General features: G+C 38.6%; 1 protein-coding gene across 1 annotated transcript in view; it reads left to right on the top strand.

Annotated features, from left to right (window-relative positions):
- The window catches only part of LOC133633428 (collagen alpha-1(XVII) chain-like), a 73,206-nt gene that overhangs the window by 35,821 nt on the left and 12,892 nt on the right, over positions 1-24,493 (top strand). The window contains exons 16-38 of the mRNA XM_062025953.1: positions 16-54; positions 143-169; positions 248-274; positions 1,593-1,646; positions 1,814-1,900; positions 1,969-2,013; positions 2,193-2,243; positions 4,212-4,274; positions 6,574-6,636; positions 8,116-8,151; positions 11,679-11,717; positions 11,791-11,898; positions 11,992-12,090; positions 12,168-12,248; positions 14,024-14,086; positions 14,158-14,199; positions 14,476-14,502; positions 19,469-19,504; positions 22,208-22,237; positions 22,718-22,834; positions 22,911-23,033; positions 23,112-23,288; positions 23,373-23,498. Coding sequence (XP_061881937.1) covers positions 16-54; positions 143-169; positions 248-274; positions 1,593-1,646; positions 1,814-1,900; positions 1,969-2,013; positions 2,193-2,243; positions 4,212-4,274; positions 6,574-6,636; positions 8,116-8,151; positions 11,679-11,717; positions 11,791-11,898; positions 11,992-12,090; positions 12,168-12,248; positions 14,024-14,086; positions 14,158-14,199; positions 14,476-14,502; positions 19,469-19,504; positions 22,208-22,237; positions 22,718-22,834; positions 22,911-23,033; positions 23,112-23,288; positions 23,373-23,498 — 1,560 coding nt within the window. The remainder of the gene's footprint in view (positions 1-15; positions 55-142; positions 170-247; positions 275-1,592; positions 1,647-1,813; positions 1,901-1,968; positions 2,014-2,192; positions 2,244-4,211; positions 4,275-6,573; positions 6,637-8,115; positions 8,152-11,678; positions 11,718-11,790; positions 11,899-11,991; positions 12,091-12,167; positions 12,249-14,023; positions 14,087-14,157; positions 14,200-14,475; positions 14,503-19,468; positions 19,505-22,207; positions 22,238-22,717; positions 22,835-22,910; positions 23,034-23,111; positions 23,289-23,372; positions 23,499-24,493) is intronic.

Genomic DNA, 24,493 nt, shown 5'->3' with positions numbered 1-24,493 from the left:
ATCCTTTTCTTTCAGCCTCAATAAAGGGAACTAAAGGCGACGCTGGAATTAAAGGTTTTTGCAGAACTCATATTCACAGTATCTTAACATTTTTTACCACATTAATGCAATAAATGTGACACCAGGCTCATTTTTTTCACAGGGGATGCAGGCCTTCTCGGGCTAAAAGGTAAAACTTTAATCAGTCTCAATATATGTCTTGATTATTTACTACACTATCTATAAACATTTACTAAATATCTTACAGGTGATAGTGGATTCCCTGGGCTGCCAGGTAAGAAGACACAGAGTGTCTCTCATTTTTTGATGTTTGAATTGATACCTTATCAAGCAATGTATTTACTACCATGTATAAGTTTCAAGTTAAAATACATTGATGGCATAAGTCGGAGCTGTTTCCAGTGAGGGTCGGACTCCGCCAAGGCTGCCCTTTGTCACCGATTCTGTTCATAACTTTTATGGACAGAATTTCTAGGCGAAGTCAGGGCGTTGAGAGGATCCGGTTTGGTGGCTGCAGGATTAGGTCTCTGCTTTTTTGCAGATGATGTGGTCCTGATGGCTTCATCTGGCCAGGATCTTCAGCTCTCACTGGATCGGTTCGCAGCCGAGTGTGAAGCGACTGGGATGAGAATCAGCACCTCCAAGTCCGAGTCCATGGTTCTCGCCCGGAAAAGGGTGGAGTGCCATCTCCGGGTTGGAGAGGAAATCTTGCCCCAAGTGGAGGAGTTCAAGTACCTCGGAGTCTTGTTCACGAGTGAGGGAAGAGTGGATAGTGAGATCGACAGGCGGATCGGTGCGGCGTCTTCAGTAATGCGGACGCTGTATCGATCTGTTGTGGAGAAGAAGGAGCTGAGCCGGACGGCAAAGCTCTCAATTTACCGGTCGATCTACGTTCCCATCCTCACCTATGGTCATGAGCTTTGGGTTATGACTGAAAGGACAAGATCACGAGTACAAGCGGCTGAAATGAGTTTCCTCCGCCGGGTGGCGGGGCTCTCCCTTAGAGATAGGGTGAGAAGCTCTGTCATCCAGGAGGATCTCAAAGTAAAGCCGCTGCTCCTCCACATCGAGAGCAGCCAGATGAGGTGGTTCGGGCATCTGGTCAGGATGCGGATCGGTGCAGCATTTGCATTGATACGGACTGTGCATCAGTCCGTCATGGTGAAGAATTAAATTTAATAAAATCGTGGGTACAAGTGGCCAAACTGAGTCTCCACCGTATGGTGGTGAGGCTCTCCCTCAGAGATAGGGTGAGTAGCTCTGTCGTTTGGGGGAAACTTGTAGTTTCCCCCGTCGAGAGAACCCAGATAATGTGGTTTAGGCATCTAAACAGATTGCCCTTCGAACACCTCCCTGGGGGGTTTTCAGGCCACGCTCGGCTGGTAGAAGGCTACTGGGTAGACCAATGCTGGTCTGGGAATGCCTCAAGATCCCCCAGGAGTAGCAAGACGAAGTAGCAGAAAGGTCTGGGCTTCATTGCCTGGGTTGCTACCCCCGCAACCTGATCTTGAATAAGCAGAAGAAGATTTATGGATGGAGTTTGAATCAAACAGGTACACCTGCTAAAGGGTACACATATGTTATTTCTTCAGGTCTTCCTGGTCCAGCTGGAACAGAAGGACCAAGGGGTGCGAAGGGAGTCTCAGGTAAAGAAATGTTGACAGTCTAATGAAATGCATCGCCAAGTTTGCCTTCATAGCTAGAAAACAAATTGTTTGTTGCACACTGTGGATCTAGCTGATGTGCTTTGCATTAGTGATAGATCAGAAGTTTCTGTGACTGACACGATGATTAAATCTTCTCTGTGAACCAGGTGTGGACGGCTTTCCAGGACTCGAAGGGAAAACTGGCCCTCGTGGAGAAGCTGGACCACCAGGTTTTGGACAAAAGGGCGAAAAAGGTAAAACGTGTGGAATGTTTTCTTTCTGGAGTCGATCAGTTTTTAATACTTAAATCTGATATTTATAGGATCATCGGGTGAACCAGGTGTTCCTGGACTCTTGGGTCAGAACGGTAAGGTTAAAGGCCGTGCTTGGCCTGATCGAGTAGTTATGATGCATACCGCCGCCGGTAGCACCATATTCATATTTGTATATGACGATCCAAATTAATTTGTGGCGGCCAATGTATGGGAAGAATTAACAGCTAACAGATTTAAAAGTAATACCCTTACTACAATTTATTCTCAACAGGTGTTCCTGGTCTAAAGGGTTCAAAAGGGGATTCTGGAGTCCGTAGTAAAGGTAATATCAATTATCTTGCATTGACATAGGCTTTATATTGTATACAGAACACTCCCTGCACAAACCAGCATGGGAACGTATCTATGTATTTGTGGTCAATATCAAGTAACAAGTTGAACACGCAACAACAACAAGAAAAACGCAGGCATTTTTAAAAACCTTGGAATATTGATGTCATACAGAATATAACGAGCGGGTAAAGTGGTACTTTGGCTCTGCGAGTTTAATTGGTTCTGTGACGGAGCTCGTAACTCAAAATGTAACGGTACAGGGGAGAAGAAGACGGCACAGAGGCAGGGACGTCGTTTAGCCTTTGGCGTATTTATTATCAAGATGAAATGACGTGTGTATTTAAACAAAAGACTTGGTGTGAGACTATGTGATGCGTCTACCGGCAAGCGTGGAAGGTGCGGGTTGAGAGGAATGCGGAAGTCCGAAGAGGGCGAGCCTGGCTTGGTAGTCCGTGGGCGGGCGAGCGGTCGAGGGCAAGAGAGAGACGTCAGGGTCTGTGGGCAAGCGAGAGGTCGAGGGCAAGAGAGGGACGTCAGGGTCCGTGGGCAGGCGAGAGGTCGAGGGCAAGAGAGAGACGTCAGGGTCCGTGGGCAGGCGAGAGGTCGAGGGCAAGAGAGAGACGTCAGGGTCCGTGGGCAGGCGAGAGGTCAAGGGCAAGAGAGAGACGTCAGGGTCCGTGGGCAGGCGAGAGGTCGAGGGCAAGAGAGGGACGTCAGGGTCCGTGGGCAGGCGAGAGGTCGAGGGCAAGAGAGAGACGTCAGGGTCCGTGGGCAGGCGAGAGGTCGAGGGCAAGAGAGAGACGTCAGGGTCCGTGGGCAGGCAAGAGGTCGAGGGCAAGAGAGGGACGTCAGGGTCCGTGGGCAGGCGAGAGGTCGAGGGCAAGAGAGGGACGTCAGGGTCCGTGGGCAGGCGAGAGGTCGAGGGCAAGAGAGGGACGTCAGGGTCCGTGGGCAGGCGAGAGTTCGAGGGCAAGAGAGGGACGTCAGGGTCCGTGGGCAGGCGAGAGGTCGAGGGCAAGAGAGGGACGTCAAGGTCCGTGGGCAGGCGAGAGGTCGAGGGCAAGAGAGAGACGTCAGGGTCCGTGGGCAGGCGAGAGGTCGAGGGCAAGAGAGAGACGTCAGGGTCCGTGGGCAGGCGAGAGGTCGAGGGCAAGAGAGAGACGTCAGGGTCCGTGGGCAGGCGAGAGGTCGAGGGCAAGAGAGAGACGTCAGGGTCCGTGGGCAGGCGAGAGGTCGAGGGCAAGAGAGAGACGTCAGGGTCCGTGGGCAGGTGAGAGGTCGAGATCCGGCAGGCTGTCTTCTTCGAAAGGATTTATTACAATCTTTGCAAGCTGGGTAATGTTTGCTGTGGTCTGGAACAACATGGCACACAACTATCATAAATGCAGCCAATATTACATACAGATAATGTGTCATGAGACATGCAAATATAAATTAAATACACAAAGAACATAAGTAAAGGAAATTAAATGAGCTGAAATATACCTACAAACGAGGCATAAGGATGCAATATGTACAAACAGCTAGCCTAAATAGCATGTTAGCATTGATTAGCTTGCAGTCATGGATTGACCAAATATGCCTGATAATCATTCCAGCATATCAACAAAGCTTACTTTTGTGCATTCACGCACAGCTTAAAATGTTTGGTGGACAAAATGAGACAAAGAAGGAGTGGCATAAAACACGTCTTTCTGTGGCAGCATCGGAGAAAGTTGTACATGGAAACAAACGACGATGAGTTCAAGGACCGCTGAAATTAGTCGGACAAAAAGGTGCTTGCCAAATACTCTCATCGGTGAAGCATGTATAACATAAACAGTGGGATTTCATGTTTGTTCTCCTACATAAACCATATTAAAACAACACAAAAAAATGAAAGAGGTCCAGGGAGCCACTAAGCTAGACTGTTATTGAACGTTTAGGTATTTGTTGACTAATGGGTTCATGTTTAAAGGTATGCCAGGACTTGATGGGATCCCGGGCTCTGCTGGACCAAAGGGCTCCAAGGGAAGTGCAGGTGAGGAGAAATGTTTTTCTTATATTTCCCGACTGTAACAATATGTCATCACACAGCACCTTAAAAGTTAAAAGTTTTTACTGAAAAGTCAATTTACGACAAATCACAGACGATTCCGCGTACACAAGACAGGCCCTTTTCTATATGCAAACAAGTACACTGTGTATTTAGTTCCTGAGGTTGAGCATTTTAAAGGAAAACTGCACCTTTTTTTTTTGCGATTTTTGCCCATCATCCACAATCCTTATGTAAGACACAGTGATCTTTGCACAATGTAAGTAAGCATGATATTAACAAAGTAACATAATATTTCATATTCATACTTGAAGGCTACGATTCGGTAGCGACAAATTTGGGGAGAGGACAAACATTGCCTAATATTCTGAAAATACAAAACACAAGTTGACTGTTCTTTTTATAGAAATGTGTACTTCAGATACTGTACAATATATATGGCAACAAAGTTTTGAGAATTTCCAACCTCACTTCGAACCAATTCGATAGAGTGGCCTATATATATATATATATATATATATATATATATATTAGGGCTGCAACAACTAATCGATTAAATTGATTAAAATCGATTATAAAAATAGTTGGCGATTAATTTAGTCATCGATTCGTTGGATCTATGCTATGTGCATGCGCAGAGGCAATTATTATTATTATTATTATTATCTATTTTTTTATAAACCTTTATTTATAAACTGCAACATGTACAAATAGCTGATAATGTCAGTAGGCTGTTTTTTTCCAATAAAATACTGGAAAGGATAGAAATGTAGTTTGTCTCTTTTATTCGATTATTAATCGATTAATCGAAGTAATAATCGACAGATTAATCGATTATCAAATTAATCGTTAATTGTAGCCCTAATATATATATATATATATATATATATATATATATATATATATATATATATATATATATATATATATATATACATACATACATACATATATATATGTATGTATATATATAAATATATATACATAAATATATATATATACATATATATATATATATATTTATATATATACATACATGTGTATATATATATATATATATATATATTTATGTATATATATATGTATGTATATATATATATTTATGTATATACATACATATATATATATATATATATATATATATATATATATATATATATATATATATATATATATAGATATATATATACATATATCCATATAGATATATATATATATATATCCATATATATATATATATATATACATATATAGATATATATATATATACATATATATATATATATACATATATAGATATATATATATATATATACATATATATATATATATATATATATATATATATATATATATATATATATATATATATATATATATATATATATATATATATATATATATATATATATATATATATATACTGCGATGAGGTGGCGACTTGTCCAGGGTGTACCCCGCCTTCCGCCCGATTGTAGCTGAGATAGGCTCCAGCGCCCCCGTGACCCCAAAAGGGAATAAGCGGTAGAAATGGATGGATGGATGGATATATATATATATATATATATATATATATATATATATATATATATATATATATATATATATATATATATATATATATTTATATATATATATATATATATATATATATATATATGAAGTCAGGGCCTTATCTGCTGACCTAACATAACCAGAAATCATGATCATAATTAAAGATACAAATTATTTTTGTATTTACTTTCCCTAAATATCTAAAAGTATTCATATTCTCTTCATGTCATATTATGCTCCCTCCAATGTTGTTGTTTTTAGTTGTAGTTTATATCCAATCAGAATTCAGCTGGCTTATGTTGCCATGCTGTACCAAATCTGCCGGAAGCCTTCCAAATCAACAATGCGGGCGTCCCGTGCACTGTAAGTGAGCGGGGACATACAGTTGATAGACAGTTGCGATAGCCAATCAGATCACGAGTTGTTGACAGTAGCTGTTCTGTCACAACTAAAAGTTGTAAACTCTTCTTGACAGACAAGCTAAATAGATTGCGTCCCTTATTTTGCTCACTTAAGAGACTCAATCTTGAGATCAGGTTTGCACCTGCTTTAATAGACGCAAACCTTTAGTAGATCAGGCCCTAAATGTAAATGTGGACGTGTGTGCAAATTGAACAATGTTTTTATTCATATTGACTGTTAAAAAAAAACACTTTTTGTCCCATCTATGTTGCCATAGTAGATATTGTATTTCTTATACAGCCTCTGTCATTTTTTCCCGGTGATGCAGGTTCAGTGGGACCTGCTGGTGCACGAGGACCACCTGGAATTCCTGGAGATGATGGTGTTCCAGGTATTACCACACATGATTGTACAAAGTAGCCAAAAGCCATACTGGAGTCAAAGTGACAGTTTCTTGTCAGAAGTAGCTGATATTTATTGTGCTTAAGTATCAAAATTGTGATGACTAGAACGTACTTGAGTATAGATGGAAAAACACAGGTAAAACGTACAACTAAGTACAAAACCCAAAACCAGTGAAGTTGGCACGTTGTGTAAATGGTAAATAAAAACAGAATACAATGATTTGCAAATCCTTTTCAACTTATATTCAATTGAATAGACTGCAAAGACAAGATATTTAATGTTCCAACTGAGAAATCATTCATTTAAAATTTAATGGCGGCAAAACATTGCAAAAAAGTTTGAATTTTTACCACTGTGTTACATGGCCTTTCCTTTTAACAACACTCAGTAAACGTTTGGGAACTGAGGAGACACATTTTTGAAGCTTTTCAGGTGGAATTCTTTCCCATTCTTGCTTGATGTACAGCTTAAGTTGTTTACAGTCCGGGGGTCTCCGTTGTGGTATTTTAGGCTTCATAATGCGCCACACATTTTCAATGGGAGACAGGTCTGGACTACAGGCAGGCCAGTCTAGTACCCGCACTCTTTTACTATGAAGCCACGCTGCTGTAACACGTGCAGAATGTGGCTTGGCATTTTCTTGCTGAAATAAGCAGGGGCGTCCATGGTAACGTTGCTTGGATGGCAGCATATGTTGCTCCAAAACCTGTATGTACCTTTCAGCATTAATGGTGCCTTCACATATGTGTAAGTTACCCATGCCTTGGGCACTAATACACCCCCATACCATGAGCTAATATTTGCCAAAAAATAACCAAGTTTCTCAGTTGGAACATTAAATATCTTGTCTTTGCAGTCTATTCAATTGAATATAAGTTGAAAAGGATTTGCAAATCATTGTATTCTGTTTTTATTTACCATTTACACAACGTGCCAACTTCACCGGTTTCGGGTTTTGTCAAATGTACTCACCGTTTTTTGACGGCCCTGAGTTAACTTGTGATTAATCACACAAAAAAATGGTTGTATTAATCGTGTATGAACATCAATCATGCAATTTATTTTGTACCTTAACTGCGGATAGTTACAGTACCCCGAAATGGGGTGTTGTTATACGCACACGCATACGTGCAAAGCTGAGTGAAGGGACTCCGACTGGTGTGCTCGCTGGTAAATGTCACTTCAAAATAAACCTAACTGTAGTTCAGGTCAAACTGTTTCCGAGTTTTGAGCAAATGACGTGCATTTAAGTAAAACATCAAACAAACAAAAAAGTCATGTATATGACATTCTCACAATGAAATTGCACTTGTGTAATTACAAAAAAATGTGAACTGACAGCACTAATTTATGCACTTCCTGTCGTTGCCAAAGTCATCATTATAGTTACTGTAATTGCCTATAAGGATGCCTATCTAAATGATTCTGATGTGAATTAATGCACCCTAATTACCCATCCCTGCAGGTATTTCTGGAATTCCAGGACTGCCTGGTGATAAAGGTACTGTCTTATCTCCTGACCAGGTTTCTCCACAGGACTGCAGTCTCACGGTTTACCTGACACATGAAACGTGACAAATTTGGGTCGCTATCCACTTTAGCCGCCAGACGGCAGTAGAGTGTTGAATAGCTTAAGATGTCTTTTGTAGGCAATTCCAAAATTCCAAACCTTGACCACATTGCAAAAAGTCAGTGTTCAAAAACAAGGGGAAAATATATAAAAATGAGGGGTATTTTATTTGAACTAAGCAAAATTATCTGCCAATAGAACGAGAAAATTCGGCTTGTCAAGACTTTCCAAAACAAGTAAAATTAGCTAACCTCAATGAACCCCAAAATACCTTAAAATAAGTATATTCTCACTAATAACAAGTGCACTTTTCTCTGTAGAAAAAAATATGTTGAAAAATATTCTTATATTAAGTAAATGCTCGTGCCATTATCTTGACATAATGATATGCGCTCGGCATCGTGATTTTTATTTTTCATGCTTGAAGTAAGAAATTATTACTTTAAAAAAGTAGTTTTATACTTGTGAGTGTTGATGACACAGCTTTGCAACAGTTTCAAGCATGTTTTACTCAATATAGGTCATCAAATCTCAGCAACAAGCTGTAATATCTTACTGAGATCATTTAGGACCAAAACACTTAAAACAAGTAAAACACTCTAACATAAAATCTGCTTAGTGAGAAGAATGATCTTATCAGACAGAAAATAAGCAAATATCACCCTTATTTGAGATATTTCATCTTACTTAGATTTCAGTTTTTGCAGTGCACATAGCATAGGGTTGAAAAATGTGGAAGGAGTAGTCGCCAGAAAAAAGGGTCAAAAAAGTGTTTGAAAAAAACTGGAATTCCTGGAAAAAAAAATTTTACTTTAAAAAATGATAGTTTCAATGTCCAGGATGAGTGGAATATGTTGATGGTGGAATATTTTGAAAAGGTTGACAAATGTTGGAATTGTGAAAGAGTGAAAAATTGATAATTTATTTTGACTGGGGACAATGTCCTTAAAAACTGAGAATTCTTGGAAATCCGGGAATTTTTTTGTTACAGTTTTTGAAAGGGAGCACACAATTCTTGGAACAGGCTCAATATTTTGAAGTTGGAACAGTTTGAGTGGGAGTTGTGGAACTTTGAAAAATGTCCCATTCTTTTCAATGGGAATTTCATGGAAATTTGGGGATTCCGGGAAAAGAGGGAATTTTTTTTGGAAAATGCAAAAAAAAAATTGAATCTTCGGAATGAGTTGAAATGGTTGGTGTTGGAATTTTTCAAATCGGTCGAGAAATGTTGAAGTAGTAACATCTTTAATTGAGAAACGGTATTAAGGAATTCCTGGAATTTGAAATGGGTTGAAAAATGTGGAAGGGGTAGTCGCCAGAAAAAAGGGTCAAAAAAGGGTTTGAAAAGAACTGGAATTCCTGGAATTTTTTTTTTACTTGAAAAAATTATAGTTTCAATGTCCAGGATGAGTGGAATATGTTGATGGTGGAATATTTTGAAAAGGTTGAAAAATGTTGGAATTGTGAAAGAGTGAAAAATGGATAATTCATTTGGAATGGGGACAATGTCCCTAAAAACAGAGAATTCTTGGAAATCCGGGAATTTTTTTGTTACAGTTTTTGAAAGGGTGCACACAATTCTTGGAACAGGCTGAATATTTTGAAGTTGGAACAGTTTGAGTGGGAGTTGTGGAACTTTGAAAAATGTCCCATTCTTTTCAATGGGAATTTCATGGAAATTTGGGGATTCCGGGAAAAGAGGGAATTTTTTTGGAAAATGCAAAAAAAATGGAATCTTCGGAATGAGTTGAAATGGTTGGTGTTGGAATTTTTCAGATGGGTCGAGAAATGTTGAAGTAGTAACATCTTTAATTGAGAAACGGTATTAAGGAATTCCTGGAATTTGAAATGGGTTGAAAAATGTGGAAGGGGTAGTCGCCAGAAAAAAGGGTCAAAAAAGGGTTTGAAAAAAACTGGGATTCCTGGAATTTTTTTTCTACTTGAAAAAATGATAGTTTCAATGTCCAGGATTCAATGTTGAAGGTGGAATCTTTTGAAAAGGTTGAAAAATGTTGGAATTGTGAAAGAGTGAAAAATGGATAATTTATTTTGAATGGGGACAATGTCCTTAAAAACTGAGAATTCTTGGAAATCCGGGAATTTTTTTGTTACAGTTTTTGAAAGGGAGCACACAATTCTTGGAACAGACTGAATATTTTGAAGTTGGAACAGTTTGAGTGGGAGTTGTGAAACTTTGAAAAATGTCCCACTCTTTTCAATGGGAATTTCATGGAAATTTGGGGATTTCGGGAAAAGAGGGACTTTTTGAGGAAAATGCAAAAAAAAAAAAAATGGAAGCTTCGAAATTAGTTGAAAAGGTTGGTGTTGGAATTTTTCAAATGGGTCGAGAAATGTTGAAGTAGTAACATCTTTAATTGAGAAACGGTATTAAGGAATTCCTGGAATTTGAAATGGGTTGAAAAATGTGGAAGGAGTAGTCGCCAGAAAAAAGGGTCAAAAAAGGGTTTGAAAAGAACTGGAATTCCTGGAATTTTTTTTTTACTTGAAAAAATTATAGTTTCAATGTCCAGGATGAGTGGAATATGTTGATGGTGGAATATTTTGAAAAGGTTGAAAAATGTTGGAATTGTGAAAGAGTGAAAAATGGATAATTCATTTGGAATGGGGACTATGTCCCTAAAAACGGAGAATTCTTGGAAGTCCGGGAATTTTTTTGTTACAGTTTTTGAAAGGGTGCACACAATTCTTGAACAGGCTGAATATTTTGAAGTTGGAACAGTTTGAGTGGGAGTTGTGGAACTTTGAAAAATGTCCCATTCTTTTCAATGGGAATTTCATGGAAATTTCGGGAAAAGAGGGAATTTTTGTGGAAAATGCAAAAAAATAAATAAATAAATGGAATCTTCGGAATGAGTGGTTGGTGTTGGAATATTTCAAATGGGTTGAAAAATGTGGAAGGAGTAGTCGCCAGAAAAAAGGGTCAAAAAAGGTTTTGAAAAAAACGGCAATTCTGGGAATTCCTGGAATTTTTTTTTAACTTGGAAAAAAATGATAGTTTGAATGTCCGGGATGAGTGGAATATGTTGAAGGTGGAATGGTTTGAATCGGTTGGAAAAAATGTGTAAATGGTGGATGTTTGAAAAATGGCCAATTCATTTTGAATGGGGAAAAAAATGTTCCGGAAAACTTTTAATTCTGGGGAATTTGGGGAATATGTCAACGGAAAGCCCGCGATTGGAATGGTTTGAATCGGGTGAAAACAGGTGGAAGGTAGAGCGCGACAAAAACTGGAGAAGAAGAAGAAGTTGAATAAAAATAGATGAATTTTGGTGTAGAAAACCTTATTAATTGTTATTATTAACAATTAATGTTGCTGTGCGGCCCGGTAGCATATGCGTCACGGACCGGTACCGGTCCCCGGACTGGTGGTTGGGGACCTCTGATGTAAATAACATTTTACCGGAAGAAAAAGACTGATAAAGGAATCTGTGTTTCAGGTGAAATGGGTCAGGCTGGTCAAATCATTTCAACTCAACGTAAGACTTTTTTCCACTTCTTGGTCAAATCACAAGTTTGCTGAACGTTCATATTTTCTTTCATTATTTCCAGATGGCTCCGGTACTGTGGCCATCCCTGGACCGCCGGGTCCTGCCGGGCGACCGGGTCCCCCCGGAGCCCCCGGTTTGTCTGGTCCTGCCGGTCCAAGAGGACACCCTGGTAATAAATGAAGTCTTAGAAAAATGAGGATATTGTGGAATCAGAGTATAGCATTGTCATTTTTTATAACGATATAATGGTGTGGCCATTCAGGTGGGACGGGGGACCAGGCTGGTTCCAGCAGAACGAGTTCAAGTTCAAGTATAAGTTCAAGTTCGAGTTCAGAAACTCTCAGTGCAACACGAACTGGTAGTAAGTACCTCACTGTTTCTTGAGTAAGTACTAGTCAATGATCAATATTCACAATCCCACATTTTTCCCCCTAACAGGACTGTCTTCAGGGGCTGGAGTTGTGGGACCACCGGGACCTCCAGGACCCCCAGGACTACCTGGTCTCCGAGGTCCTGCTGGTAGGTTCTGAACTAAGACAACAAACAATGTAGATAAGTAATATTGGTCAAATATTCACTCCATGTTGTGATCGACAAAGGTGAGACAACCTTCCCGTTTTTTGGGGGTTTTTTTACCTAAAAAAAGCATGCACATTTCCTCCCACTTTCTGTAAGAGATACGTGTAGACTGCAATATGATGGCAGTCACACATAAGAGATACGTGTAGACTGCAATATGATGGCAGTCACACATAAGAGATACGTGTAGACTGCAATATGATGGCAGTCACACATAAGAGATACGTGTAGACTGCAATATGATGGCAGTCACACATAAGAGATACGTGTAGACTGCAATATGATGGCAGTCACACAGAAGAGATACGTGTAGACTGCAATATGATGGCAGTCACACATAAGAGATACGTGTAGACTGCAATATGATGGCAGTCACACATAAGAGATACTTGGCCGGTGTTTGAACTCACAATATATATGTATATACGTATACACTACCGTTCAAAAGTTTGGGGTCACCCAAACAATTTTGTGGAATAGCCTTCATTTATAAGAACAAGAATAGACTGATGAAAGTTCTCTTTTTCTGGCCATTTTGAGCGTTTAATTGACCCCACAAATGTGATGCTCCAGAAACTCAATCTGCTCAAAGGAAGGTCAGTTTTGTAGCTTCTGTAACGAGCTAAACTGTTTTCAGATGTGTGAACATGATTGCACAAGGGTTTTCTAATCATCAATTAGCCTTCTGAGCCAATGAGCAAACACATTGTACCATTAGAACACTGGAGTGATAGTTGCTGGAAATGGGCCTCTATACACCTATGTAGATATTGCACCAAAAACCAGACATTTGCAGCTAGCATAGTCATTTACCACATTAGCAATGTATAGAGTGTATTTCTTTAAAGTTAAGACTAGTTTAAAGTTATCTTCATTGAAAAGTACAGTGCTTTTCCTTCAAAAATAAGGAAATTTTAATGTGACCCCAAACTTTTGAACGGTACTGTATATATAGGTATACTGTATATATATATATATATATATATATATATATATATATATATACACTTATATATATATATACACTTATATATATATATATATATATATATATATATATATATATATATATATATATATATATATATATATATATATATATATATATATATATATATATATATATATATATATATATATATATATTTTTTTTTTATTTTTTTTTTTTATTTATTTATTTTTTTTTAAATTTTTTTACCATATTTACCTGAAAATGTCCCTTATTTTGAAATGCAAATGTTGACAGCTTTATGTCCTGGAGAGCCTGGTAAAGACATATAAGGTTCCCAGCAGGCACAAGACATTAAAACAATGTTAAAAACTTGTTGAATTGAGTCCTGACGTTGAGCAAACTCAAACATAACGTTGAAACAACACTATTTTTGACAACGTTTAATCAATGTCGGGTTGTGACGTTGATTTGACCATTGAATTTTGGTCATTTCGCAACCAATATTCTCCAACACAAATACAACGTTGAAACAACATGCTTTTTAATGACGTTTATTCAATGTCAGGTTTTGACGTTGAATTGACCATTTGAAATTCGGTAATTTCCCAAACAACGTGGATCCAACGTTGTCTCAATTTACAAACGCAACTATTTTGCAACGTTGTGTAGAAGTCAGTTTTAAAGGCCATGAACGTTGTATCAATGAATTATCTATAAATTACTACACGCATTACTAGTTATTGACTTGAAATTATTTGAACAGGTATTGGATCACCTGGACCTGCAGGGCCAAAAGGAGACTCTGGCAGTTTTGTCCCCACATCAGGTTGGTGATGAACAATTCAAACTTGCCAGGCTTAGCTGTCAAGGATTAATTTCCTCCTTTCTTTGTCTTAGAAACCTTCTTTGGCGGACCACCAGGACCGCCTGGTCCACAGGGTATGACCACAAAGTGATGCATTTTTTTTGTATTTCCTCAAACTGCCAATCAAGAGAGATGTGACATCATAGAATGTTTTCAGTAGACAAGAGGCAAACATCACTTTAAACATATTATTGTTCACATTATTGGTACCTTTATCACTTTAAAAACAACTGGACCGACTGTACTGCTGGTTGGAAAAGGGCCTTAGACTCCATTGATGAATGTGGTTGATACTTCCTAGTAATTCCTTTGATCACAAACATGTTTTTATTCCTTGTCATTGGTCCTAGGTGAGCGAGGACTACGAGGTTTCCAAGGTATACAGATGAACTTGCATGTTTTACCTACGGGATTTGTCGGAAAAGTTCCAGTACTTGTCGCCTGTCACTAAAGATTAATTTCAATTCTGATCTAGATGAGGCAATTCCTGAAGGAATTGCGTGTGAATGCTCCGATGCTGAAGTTGAACTGAAATGCTGACAGAATGTAGTATGAATGTAAGAATAGTTTGAACGTTGGAATGGTTTGAATGTTGAAGAGCTGACGCTGGACTGAAATGCTAATGTAGTCTGAATGTAGAAATGCTTTGAATGTTTAAATCATTTAAACGCTGAAATGGTTTGAATGTTGAAAAAGTTTGAATTTCCAGGGAAACCGGAATTTGGTTTGGAACCTGGGAAAGTGTTAGTTTGAATGTCCAGGATGAGTGGAATGTGTTGATGTTGGAATGGTTTGAATCGGTTGAAAAATGTGGGAATCGGGCAACTTGGAAAAATGTCCCATTCATTTCGATGGGAACTTCCTGGAAAACTGGGAATTTTGGGAAAAGCCGGATTTTTTTTTAAAAATGATGAATGTCCTGAATGAACTGAATTGGTTGGTGTTGGAATTGTTTAAACCGGTCAGGAAATGTTGAATTAGTAACAGTTTTTAATTGAGAAATTCCTGGAATTTCAGGAAAACCCGGAATTTTTGTAGATCCTTAACCTACTTGGTTTTTGTCCTAATTAAGAGGAATGTTTTGACGGTGGAACGGTTGAAATGCGTTGAAAAATGGGGAAGGAGTAGTCGCCAGAAAAAAAGGGTGGAAATAGGGCTTTGGAAAAGCAGGAATTCTGGAAAATTCTGGAATTTTTTTTGAACTTGGAAAAAGAATAGTTTGGATTTGTGGTGGAATGTGTTAAAGGTGGAATGGTTTGAATAGGTTGAAAAAATGTGTAAATGGTGAAAGTTGGAAAAAATGGCCAATTCATTTTGAATGGGAAACATGTCCCGGAAAATCTGTAATTCTGGCAATTTGGGGAATTCGTTGGAAGTTGTAAAATTTCCAGAAAAAACGGAATTTGGTTTGGAACTTGGGAAAGTGTTAGTATTAGGGATGTCCGATAATGGCTTTTTGCCGATATCCGATATGCCGATATTGTCCAACTCTTTAATTACCGATACCGATATCAACCGTCGTGGAATTAACACATTATTATGCCTAATTTGGACAACCAGGTATGGTGAAGATAAGGTACTTTTTAAAAAAATGAATCAAATAAAATAAGATAAATAAATTAAAAACATTTTCTTGAATAAAAAAGAAAGTAAAACAATATAAAAACAGTTGCATAGAAACTAGTAATTAATGAAAATTTGTCAAATTAACTGTTAGAGGTTAGTATTATTAGTGGACCAGCAGCACGCACAATCATGTGTGCTTACGGACTGTATCCCTTGCAGACTGTATTGATATATATTGATATATAATGTAGGAACCAGAATATTAATAACAGAAAGAAAACAACCCTTTTGTGTGAATGAGTGTGAATGAGTGTAAATGGGGGAGGGAGGTTTTTTGGGTTGGTGCACTAATTGCAAGTGTATCTTGTGTTTTTTATGTGGATTTAATAAAAAAAATAAAAAAAAAAACAACAAAAAAAAAACGATACTGATAATAAAAAAAAACGATACCGATAATTTCCGATATTACATTTTAACGCATTTATCAGCCGATTATATCGGTAGACCGATATTATCGGACATCTCTAGTTAGTATGAATGTGCAGGATGAGTGGAATGTGTTAATGTTGGAATGGTTTGAATCGGTTGAAAAATGTGGGAATTGTGCAACTTGGAAAAAATGTCCCAATTATTTCAATGGAGACTTCCTGTAAATTTGGGAATTTGGGGAAAAGCTGGATTTTTTTTTAATGATGAACATCCTGAATTAACTGAATTGGTTGGTGTTGGAATTGTTTAAACCGGTCAAGAAATGTTGAATTAGTAACAATTTTGAATTGAGAAATTCCTGGAATTTCGGGAAAACCGGGAATTTTTTCTAGTTCCTTAACCAACTTGGTTGTTGTTCTAATTAAGAGGAATGTTTTGACGGTGGAACGGTTGAAATGGGTTGAAAAATGTGGAAGGAGTTTTTTTTTTAACTTGGAAAAAAGGATAGTTTGAATTTCCAGAATGGTGGAATGTGTTGAAGGTGGAATAGTTTGAATCGGTTGAAAAAATGTGGAAATGGTGAAAGTTGGAAAAATGGCCAATTCATTTTGAATGGGAAAACCTGTTCCGGAAATCTGGAATTGTGGGAAATCTGGGAATTTTGGGAATTTGTTGGAAATTGTTGAATTTCCAGGGAAACCGGAATTTGGTTTGGAACTTGGGAAAGTGTTAGTTTGAATGTCCCACGATGAGTGGAATGTGTTGATGTTGGAATGGTTTGAATAGGTTAAAAAATGTGGGAATTGTGCAACTTGGAAAAAATGTCCCATTTTTTTTCGTTGGGAACTTCCTGGAAAACTGGGAATTTTGGGAAAAGCGGGATTTTTCGAAAAATGATTAGTTAGGAGCATGACTGTCCTGAATGAGCTGAATTGGTTGGTGTTGGAATGTTTTCAAATCGGTCGAGAAATGTTGAATTAGTAATTCCTGAAATTTCGGGAAAACCGTGAATTTTTTTTAGTTCCTTAACCAACTTGGTTTTTTTTCCTGAATATGAGGAGTGTTTTTGACGGTGGAACGGTTGAAATGCGTTGAAAAATGGGGAAGGAGTAGTCGCCAGAAAAAAAGGGTGGAAATAGGGCTTTAGAAAAGCAGGAATTCTGGAAAATTCTGGAATTTTTTTTTTTACTTGGAAAAAGGATAGTTTGGATTTCCAGAATGGTGGAATGTGTTGATGTTGGAATGGTTTGAATAGGTTTGAAAAATGTGGGAATTGTGCAACTTGGAAAAAATGCCCCATTCATTTTGATGGGAACTTCCTGGAAAACTGGGAATTTTGGGAAAAGCGGGATTTAAAAAAAAAAAAAAGATTAAGAGCATGAATGAGCTGAATTGGTTGGTGGTTGGAATTTTTCAAATCGGTCGAGAAATGTTGAATTAGTCATTCCTGAAATTTCTGGAAAATCCTGGAATTTTTTTTTAACTTGGAAAAAGAATAGTTTGAATATCCAGAATGGTGGAATATGTTGAAGGTGGAATGGTTTGAATAGGTTGAAAAATGTGGAAATGGTGAAAGTTTGAAAAATGGCCAATTCATTTTGAATGGGAAAACATGTCCCGGAAAATCTGGAATTCTGGGAATTTCGGGAATTTGTTGGAAGTTGTTGAATTTCCAGGGAAACCAGAATTTGTTTTGGAACTTGGGAAAGTGTTAGTTTGAATGTCCAGGATGAGTGGAATGTGTTGATGTTGGAATGGTTTGAATCGGTTGAAAAATGTGGGAATTGGGCAACTTGGAAAATGTCCCATTCATTTCAATGGGGACTTCCTGGAAAATCTGGAATTCTGGGAATTTCGGGAATTTGTTGGAAGTTGTTGAATTTCCAGGGAAACCAGAATTTGTTTTGGAACTTGGGACAGTGTTAGTTTGAATGTCCAGGACGAGTGGAATGTGTTGATGTTGGAATGGTTTGAATCGGTTGAAAAATGTGGGAATTGGGCAACTTGGAAAATGTCCCATTCATTTCAATGGGGACTTCCTGGAAATTAGAGAATTTTGGGAAAAGTGGGATGAATGAACTAAATTGGTTGGTGTTGGGATTGTTTAAACCTGTCAAGAAATTTTGAATTAGTAACAGTTTTTAATTGAGAAATTCCTGGAATTTCGGGAAAACCGGGAATTTTTCTAGTTCCTTAACCAACTTGGTTTTTGTACTGATTAAGAGGAATGTTTTGACGGTGGAACGGTTGGAATGGGTTGAAAAATGTGGAAGGAGTAGTCGCCAGAAAAGAAGGGTGGAAACAGGGCTTTGGAAAAGCAGGAATTCTGGAAAATCTGGGAATTTTTTTGAACTTGGAAAAAGGATAGTTTGAATTTCCAGAATGGTGGAATGTGTTGAAGGTGGAATGGTTTGAATAGATTGAAAAATGTGGAAATAGTGAAAGTTTGAAAAATGGCCAATTAATTTTGAATGGGAAACATGTCCCGGAAAATCTGGAATTCTGGGAATTTGTGGAATTTGTTGGAAGTTGTTGAATTTCCAGGGAAACTGGAATTTGGTTTGGAACTTGGGAAAGTGTTGGTTTGAATGTCCAGGATGAGTGGAATGTGTTGAAGGTGAAATGGTTTGAATAGGTTGAAAAATGTGGGAATTGTTTAACTTGAAAAAATGTCCCATTCATTTCGATGGGAACTTCCTGGAAAACTGGGAATTTTGGGAAAAGCGGGATTTAAAAAAATATTATTATAAGCATGAATGTCCCGAATGAGCTGAATTGGTTGGTGTTGGAATGTTTCAAATCGGTCGAGAAATGTTGAATTAGTAATTCCTGAAATGTCGGAAAAACCGGGAATTTTTCTAGTTCCTTAACCGCTTGTTTTTTGTCCTTAATATGAGGAGTGTTTTGACGGTGAAAAATGGGGAAGGAGTAGTCGCCAGAAAAAAAGGGTGGAAATAGGGCTTTGGAAAAGCAGGAATTCTGGAAAATCCTGGAATTTCTTTTGAACTTACACAAAAGGATAGTTTGAATTCCCAGAATGGTGGAATGTGTTGAAGGGGAATGGTTTGAATAGGTTGAAAAATGGGGAAATTAAAAAAAAATGGCCAATTCATTTTGAATGGGAAACATGTCCCGGAAAATCTGGAAACCTGGGAAATCTGAGAATTTGGGGAATTTGTCAAGGGAAAGCCCGCGATTCCGGAATAGGCTGAACAGTTTGTAGTTGGAACGCCACTGCCAATGCCACACGTACTGTAGACGAACTTCAACGTCAACAGTCCTGGAACTTTTCTGACACACCTCCTACTGTACATGACCACCTTGCTCATATTGTGGTTTTACCAACAGGTGAAGCAGGCCAGCCCGGTCTACCAGGAGCATCAGGTATTGGCAGGGGTTAATACTACTGGGACTGTCCCGATACAACCTTTTCACTTCCGATACAATGAGTAATGTCCGATACTGATATTGATCCAAAACAACTCTAGCAGAAAGTGTTCATACTTGTACTATTTTGTAGTTTGGGAATCTTAGAAAAGGTTTGATCGAGTAAAATTAGTCAAACAGAGTAACAGTGCTACAAAAAAGATCCATTAGAATAATACATGATAATGTTGGATATAGAGAACATACAAACAAATCAGGAATATTGAAATTCAATGATTTGGTGCATTTTCAAACAGCTAAAATGACGTACAAAGCAAACTATAACCTGCTATAACAAAAAGTGACGTCAGTGTGTAAAGGATATCACCGCATGGGCTCAGGAACACTTCGGAAACCCACTGTCAGTAACTACAGTCGGTCCCTCCCTCTTCCAACATGAGCAAGGCCCATAAAGACATGGATGACAGAGTCTGGTGTGGATGAACTTGACTGGCCTGCACAGAGTCCTGACCTAAAACACATTTGGGATGAATTAGAACGGAGACTGAGAGCCAGGCCTTCTCGACCAACATCAGTATGTGACCTTTTGGAAGAATGGTGAAAATTCCTATAAACACACTCCGCGACCTTGTGGACAGCCTTCCCAGGAGAGTTGAAGCTGTAATAGCTGCAAAAGGTGGACCGACATCATATTGAACCCTATGGGTTAGGAATGGGATGGCACTTGAAGTTCATATGTGAGTCAAGGCAGGTGGCCAAATACTTTTGGCAATATAGTGTATGTTTTTGGTAACCCATCGTTAGTCTTTTTGCCTAAACCAGGACGTTCTCATCTCAGATTCCACGGTGCCTTCCTGTAACAGTCGCAGGGAAACAGCCCCAAAGTTTCCACCTCCGTATTGACAATAGTTATGTGTGGATGTTCTTCAGACCACCAATCACGGACATGACAGCTACGTTCATAGTTTTGAACAATGCTTTATTTTGCAATGTGAGTCTTTTTTGGTGCTTTCTTTCCAGCCATCGTCTTTTTACTTAAATGAGCACACGAATGGTTTCCCTCTCGCTCGCACTCCACCACCAACTGCCCTTTCCTTTCCGGCTGCTGCCTTTTAACAGAGCGACAGGCGATTAGATAAGCAGTCCCAGGTGTGTCATCCACGCACCTGTCGCTAATCTCAAAGCCGGTCCTGGCACACCCCGCTTTGCTGCAGGTCAGCAGGCCACGCCCCCCGCATTATGATTTTCAGTCGGGTTATAATCAGCATTTGTTCTTGATGCCTCCAAAACACGGCAAAGCCAAGACTGATGCCTAAGAGCTCAATTTGTTGGGATAACCTACACAAAAATGTTTCCTAAGTCAGAATAACATGCTTTAAACCAGGGGTCCCCAAACTACGGCCTGCGGGCCGGATCCGGCCCGCCAGCGTCCAAAATCAGGCCCGCGGAAAGTCCCAAGTATAAATAAATTTAAAAAAAATAAAATAAAATAAAATAAAATAGATGTATTATTTTTTTCTGTCTTTTCTTATCCACTTTGTACCGCTTGCTACTCACGGTGTCTCCTAGCCGCTCAGGCAAATCATATTGTCTAAAAATGCATTTTCTCATCAAAAACGTGACATCATCGCGCGCGCGGAAAGTGCGCTATATATATATCTAATATATATATATATATATCAAATATATATATATATATATATATATATATATATATATATATATATATATATATATATATATATATATATATATATATATATATATATATATATGCAAATATATCAAATATATATATATATATATACACTACCGTTCAAAAGTTTGGGGTCACATTGAAATGTCCTTATTTTTGAAGGAAAATCCCTGTACTTTTCAATGAAGATAACTTTAAACTAGTCTTAACTTTAAAGAAATACACTCTATACATTGCTAATGTGGTAAATGACTATTCTAGCTGCAAATGTCTGGTTTTTGGTGCAATATCTACATAGGTGTATAGAGGCCCATTTCCAGCAACTATCACTCCAGTGTTCTAATGGTACAATGTGTTTGCTCATTGGCTCAGAAGGCTAATTGATGATTAGAAAACCCTTGCGCAATCATGTTCACACATCTGAAAACAGTTTAGCTCGTTACAGAAGCTACAAAACTGACCTTCCTTTGAGCAGATTGAGTTTCTGGAGCATCACATTTGTGGGGTCAATTAAACGCTCAAAATGGCCAGAAAAAGAGAACTTTCATCTGAAACTCGACAGTCTATTCTTGTTCTTAGAAATGAAGGCTATTCCACAAAATTGTTTGGGTGACCAAACTTTTGAACGGTAGTGTGTGTATGTATATATATATATATATATATATATATATATATATATATATATATATATATATATATATATATATATATATATATATACAGCCCGGCCCCCGGCCAAATTGTTTTAACCCAATTTAACCCGAGTCAAAAAGTTTGGGGACCCCTGCTTTAAACTATTCGATTGATCACAAAAAAGGGGATTTTTGTTGGAGAACAATAAATAAATACATTTAAATGCTACAGAATGTCTTCATATTTATACTTTGCTTAATTGAGTCTACTACGTTTGGGCCACCCTGATACTCCATGTTTGTATTCATTTTGTTCCTTTCTCTTGTATTTGACACATTTCAAGAACCATGGTGTATGTTTGTCTCTCACAGGTGGTTCAAGATTTTCCAGCAGCTCCTTCGGTAAGATAACTCACTAAAAAAAAAAAAGTAACAGATGTTTACAAATGATGGACTCATACTCTTGAGGATTATCAATCATCAGATGTAAGGCTCAACTATATTGGCTAAGACGGAGGAGAAACAAGAAGGTAGTTTGGTACAGTGGGAAGGGGATTCATATGGGCCCCATTTGGCGCGGTTTACCTGACACATGAAACGTGACAAATTGTGTGTGTAGGTTTGGGGGGTGCACTATTCACTTTTAAGTAAATTCAAACTTTGACCATGGCGTCAGTTGCTATGCAGAGTGCACCTTTCATCATTTTTTGCATTGAACAATTATAAACCTTCCTCTTCCTCTTACGCGAGATCCACCCGGGACTGAATGAATCCTTTCCCTGCTGTAACTAACCAAAGGAAATATAGTAACACACTTACAAACAATTGGACTATCTATTTTGTAGATTCAGCTTTTTCAGTGTTTGTGTGGTTCCTGTGCAGGGACCTCGTCCGGACAAGGACCCCCGGGTCCTCCTGGACCTCCTGGCCCGCCCGGAAGAGGATCGAGTGGGTCGAGTTCGCGGGAGATGCGCGAGTACATCGCAGAGTACCTTCAAGGTGGGTTTTGTTTCCGGGGGTTAAAATCCGCCACTCAAGCCATGTGGGATCAAATGAAAATGGTTTTGACCTACAGATGGAAGCATTAGGCAGTCTCTGGTGGGGCCTCCTGGGCCTCCAGGTCCTCCCGGGATTGGAGGGACCTCAGGAGACCAGATCACGGAGGTCGTGGCAAACCGAGTCATCGCTTTCATGCAAAGTATGATTAAAACTCTCACTCTAACAACACCAATAAGATGGCACAGAAACTAAAACTGAAACAAGTCCAATGGTTCAGGTCAGGGCGGCGGGTATGGAGGGTCTTCAAGCTCCTCAGGCTCTTCAAGGTCTTCAAGCTCTTCACGCTCTTCAGGTTCTTCAGGTTCTTCAGGCTCTTTAGGGTCTTCAGGCTCTGTTAGCGTCTCTGTTGAAGGTGGCCCCTTTGCTGCCAGTGACATCATCAGTCTTTTACAACGTAGGTCCCCTCACTCACTATTACTAGATCACAATGCATGTCATGTGTGCAAATAATACGATGCATGTCTTTGTTCTTGTGCAGGAGAGGATGTGAAGAAATATGTGGCCGGTCCTCCGGGTCCACCGGGGCCCCCCGGAGCTCCCGGTCAAGGTAGTTACAGATTTAACATCCAGGAGGTGGCTGACCGTGCTCTCAGTTTAATGAACGGTGAGTGCGTTTTCAGGCGTGTTTTTTTGTCCATCTGCATGCAATTATTTTCTCACTGTTTTAAGTGTTCTTTGTAACTATTTTCCGGACTATAAGGCGCTCTTAAAATCCCCCCCCCCCCCCCCCCCTCAAAACTCGACGGTGCGCCTTATAACCCGGTGCGCCTAATGTACGGAATAATTCTGGTTGTGCTTACCGACTTCGAAGCTATTTTATTTGATACATGGTGTAATGATAAGTGTGGCCAGTAGATGGCAGTCAAACATAAGAGATAAGTGTAGGCTGCACTGTGATGGCAACATGACTCAAGTAAACACCAACATTTTAAATGTTCCACTGAAAATATAGAACAAACACTGCTAATGGCAGACTTGGCAACAGGCACCACCTTTTAAAGGAACACACACACTGCTTTCATGAAACATCTCTCAACTGCAGATACCAGATATTTGATTTTTTTTTTTGTATTACTTTCCTTAATTATTTACATGTATTAAATGGTAATTCCCTTAGAAATTAAATTACTTTTTTGGTACAGTAACAAGTAACTTAATTACTTTTAAATGTAATTTTCCAAACACAGCTAACGGCAGACTCGGCAACAGGCACCACCTTTTATAGGAACACACTCTCTGCTCTCATGAAACATCTCTCAACTGCAGATGCCAGATATATATATTTTTTTCCATTACTTTCCCTGCTTATTATTTACATGTATTAAATAGTAATTCCCTTAGTAATTAAATTACTTTTTTGGTGAAGTAACAAGTAACTATTAATTACTTTTAAATGTAATTTTCCAAACACTGCTAATGGCAGACTTGGCAACAGGCACCACCTTTTATAGGAACACACTCTCTGCTCTCATGAAACATCTCTCAACTGCAGATGCCAGATATATATATTTTTTTCCATTACTTTCCCTGCTTATTATTTACATGTATTACATAGTAATTCCCTTGGTAATTACATTACTTTTTTGGTACAGTAACGAG

This window comes from Entelurus aequoreus, linkage group LG18, assembly GCF_033978785.1.
Source record: "Entelurus aequoreus isolate RoL-2023_Sb linkage group LG18, RoL_Eaeq_v1.1, whole genome shotgun sequence".
Classification (NCBI taxonomy): domain Eukaryota; kingdom Metazoa; phylum Chordata; class Actinopteri; order Syngnathiformes; family Syngnathidae; genus Entelurus; species Entelurus aequoreus.
This window is presented reverse-complemented; position numbering and strand designations above follow the sequence as displayed.